We start from the raw sequence: 2841 nt of genomic DNA, 5'->3' as shown, positions 1-2841 counted from the left end.
AGCTTTGATGGGTCGCTCAACATCAGGGCAAGAGCTTACTCAACCTTGTCGAGGTGCGATGGCTTGTTCCTACTAGTATATCTGCCTTGGGAGAGAGTGGAGCTCCTTGTAACCAATTGGGGGCCATAGGTAACTAGGAGGTACTAACTTATAGGTTTGAATCCTGCTTTGCAAGTTGGATTGGGGCTCACACACCCTATCTGTAAAACTACCACTCATGACTGAAACTTTGACTGTGATTAACCGGACGGCCTATAATGTTGAAGACACTGGAACCCCACAAAAGGATTACAGATTGGAAAAGACCACTAGAAATTGCCACATGGAACGTAAGAACGCACTACAAAGCGGGATCTGCTAAAGTATTAGAACATGAATTGGACATATATAAAATTGATATAGCAGCCTTACAAGAAATCCAATGGACAGGAATAGGAAAGCTGGAGCAGGAGAAGGGAGTTATACTTTACAGTGGAAGAGATGATGGTAACCACGTAGAAGGAGCTGGTTTCTACCTGAGTAAAAGAGCATATGGAGCACTTATGGAATTCACCCCAATGTCCAGCAGATTAGCAAAAATTAGACTAAATAGAAAGTGGTTTAACATAACGATTCTATGCTTACATACACACACAGAGATAACTGATGATGATGAAAAAGATGAATGGTATGATCATGTACAATCTGAAATAGACCAAATACCACGACACGATGTATTGTTAATTTTGGGTGATATGAATGCAAAAATTGGTAAAGGGGTATATGCTTTCCAAGACTATCGACCTCCATAGTCTTCATCAAGAAAGCAATGATAATGGAATTAGATTGGTAACATTTGTGCTCCAAAACCCTATGGAGGTATCATTTTTCTCCATAAGGGCTACCATAAAGTAACTTGGATTTCACCTGATGGTAACACTATAAGTCAAATTGACCATATAATGATTAAAAGGAAATTTTGATCAGCTCTGTTTGATACTAGGGCTTTCAGAGGTGAAGATTGTGACTCTGACCATATATTAGTGGTTGGAAAGCTCAGAGTTAAATTAAAAAGTAAAAGATTGACAACAATAAAAACCATCAAACCAAATATAGAAAAACTAGAAGAGACAGATGCTAGGAATGCCTATGCTATAAATGTACAAAATAGATTTTGACTACTGGAAGAAGAGGAAATAATATCGGACTGGGAGATAATAAAATCAGTAATGACTGAAGCCGCTATGAAATCTCTAGGATCATGTATCAGTGCACGTAGAAGGAATAATTGGTTTGACGAAGAGTGTAGAATTGCTGCTGAAAGAAGAAAATGCTGTAGGATGAAATGGATTGAAGACAGGGCTAACATTGATAAGAGAGAAGATTTAAGAGTGTCTAGAAATTTAGCAACAAGCACAAACAGAAGAAAGAAAAGAGAGAAGGTAGGAGAGGAACTGAGAGAAATTGAAGAAAATAGAGCGCATGGAAAAATGAGAAAGCAATTTCAGGCAATTAATAGGATGAGAAATGAATTCCAGCTAAGAATGAACTTAATCAGAAATAAAGAAGGTAACATAATTATTGGAAAAGAAGGAATACAAAGGAGGTGAATAGAACACTTTAAGGAGCTTCTCAATCGGCCACCACCTCATAACTCAGTGGATGAAATGGAGATAGAGGGAAATATCGATGATGTGGAGGCACCAACCCGAGAGGAAATTACAGATGCTATAAGAAAACTTAAAAATAATAAAGCAGCTGGGATTGATAATATAGCTGCAGAACTAATCAAGTATGGGGGTCAGGCTCTTCATGATAAGATTATTAGCTTAATGTATAGCATATGGGAGAATGAAGTAATGCCGTGAGACTGGGAAGAAGGGATTCTGGCAGTACTACATGAAAAAGAAGATCGCACTATTTGTGGAAATTACAGAGGCATTAGCATACTCCCAGTTGGTTACAAAATCCTTTCAAATATTTTGTACAAACCATTATGAGTTTATTGTGAAGATATATTTGGTGAGTATCAGGCAGGTTTTAGACCAAACCGAGCTACAGCTGACCAAATTTTCACCATAAGGCAAGCTCTAGAGAAATATTGGAAGTTCAACAAAAATTCTTACCATCTATTCATAGATTTCAAGCAAGCCTATGACAGTGAGCATCGACCATCATTATGGAACATGCTGAAGCTCTTCTACATACCAGAGAAATTGATAAATCTGGTCCAAATGTGCTATCTGAACACGACATGCAGGATCAAGGTCGGGAAAATACTAACAGAGCCCTTTGGCATCCATGGAGGACTAAATCAGGGATGCACTCTATCAACACTTTTATTTAACTTAGTAATGGAATGGATAATGCGAAATACACCTCCTACCAGATTACCCATCCATCTGGATAATGCCATTGTCACTCCGGGGTCACCAATGTGACAGTGCCGAGAGAGAGTTGTGAACTCAAAGGCAGGATGCAATCAACTGAGTTCACAACCCTCTCTCGGCACCGTCATATTGGTGACCCCGGAAGTCGACTCGCTCCCACCGCCTTCCACCCCCACCCCCTCGCCCCTTCATCGTTGGTACTATGACGGACTCTACGGCAGTTGGTGCTGCGGCCGCTCCATTCAAACTTTCATCGTTTGCCAGCGGAGAGGCGTTTGCTTGGTTTCAGCGCGCAGAAGTCCAGTTTCGTATCAGGGGCGTGACTCGCTCAACCACCAAAGCGGATTATGTTCTCGCGGCGATACCCGAGGACACCTTCCCAGAAATATTCGACTGGCTTTGTGAACAAGGAGACACCCCAATAGCGTATGACGGCCTCAAAACATACCTTCTGCAGCAGTACTCGCCATCG

General features: G+C 40.8%; 1 protein-coding gene across 1 annotated transcript; it reads left to right on the top strand.

The window, feature by feature from the left end:
* The first annotated feature begins 257 nt into the window (after positions 1 to 257).
* Positions 258 to 791, top strand: LOC137639590 (craniofacial development protein 2-like). The gene has a single exon (XM_068371851.1). It carries the CDS (start codon positions 258 to 260, stop codon positions 789 to 791), a length of 534 nt encoding a protein of 177 aa, XP_068227952.1.
* The last annotated feature ends 2050 nt before the right edge of the window (positions 792 to 2841 follow it).

This window comes from Palaemon carinicauda, chromosome 4 (genome assembly GCF_036898095.1).
Source record: "Palaemon carinicauda isolate YSFRI2023 chromosome 4, ASM3689809v2, whole genome shotgun sequence".
NCBI lineage: Eukaryota > Metazoa > Arthropoda > Malacostraca > Decapoda > Palaemonidae > Palaemon > Palaemon carinicauda.
Note: the sequence above shows the minus strand (reverse complement) of the source record. Positions and strands in the feature narration are given on the sequence as shown.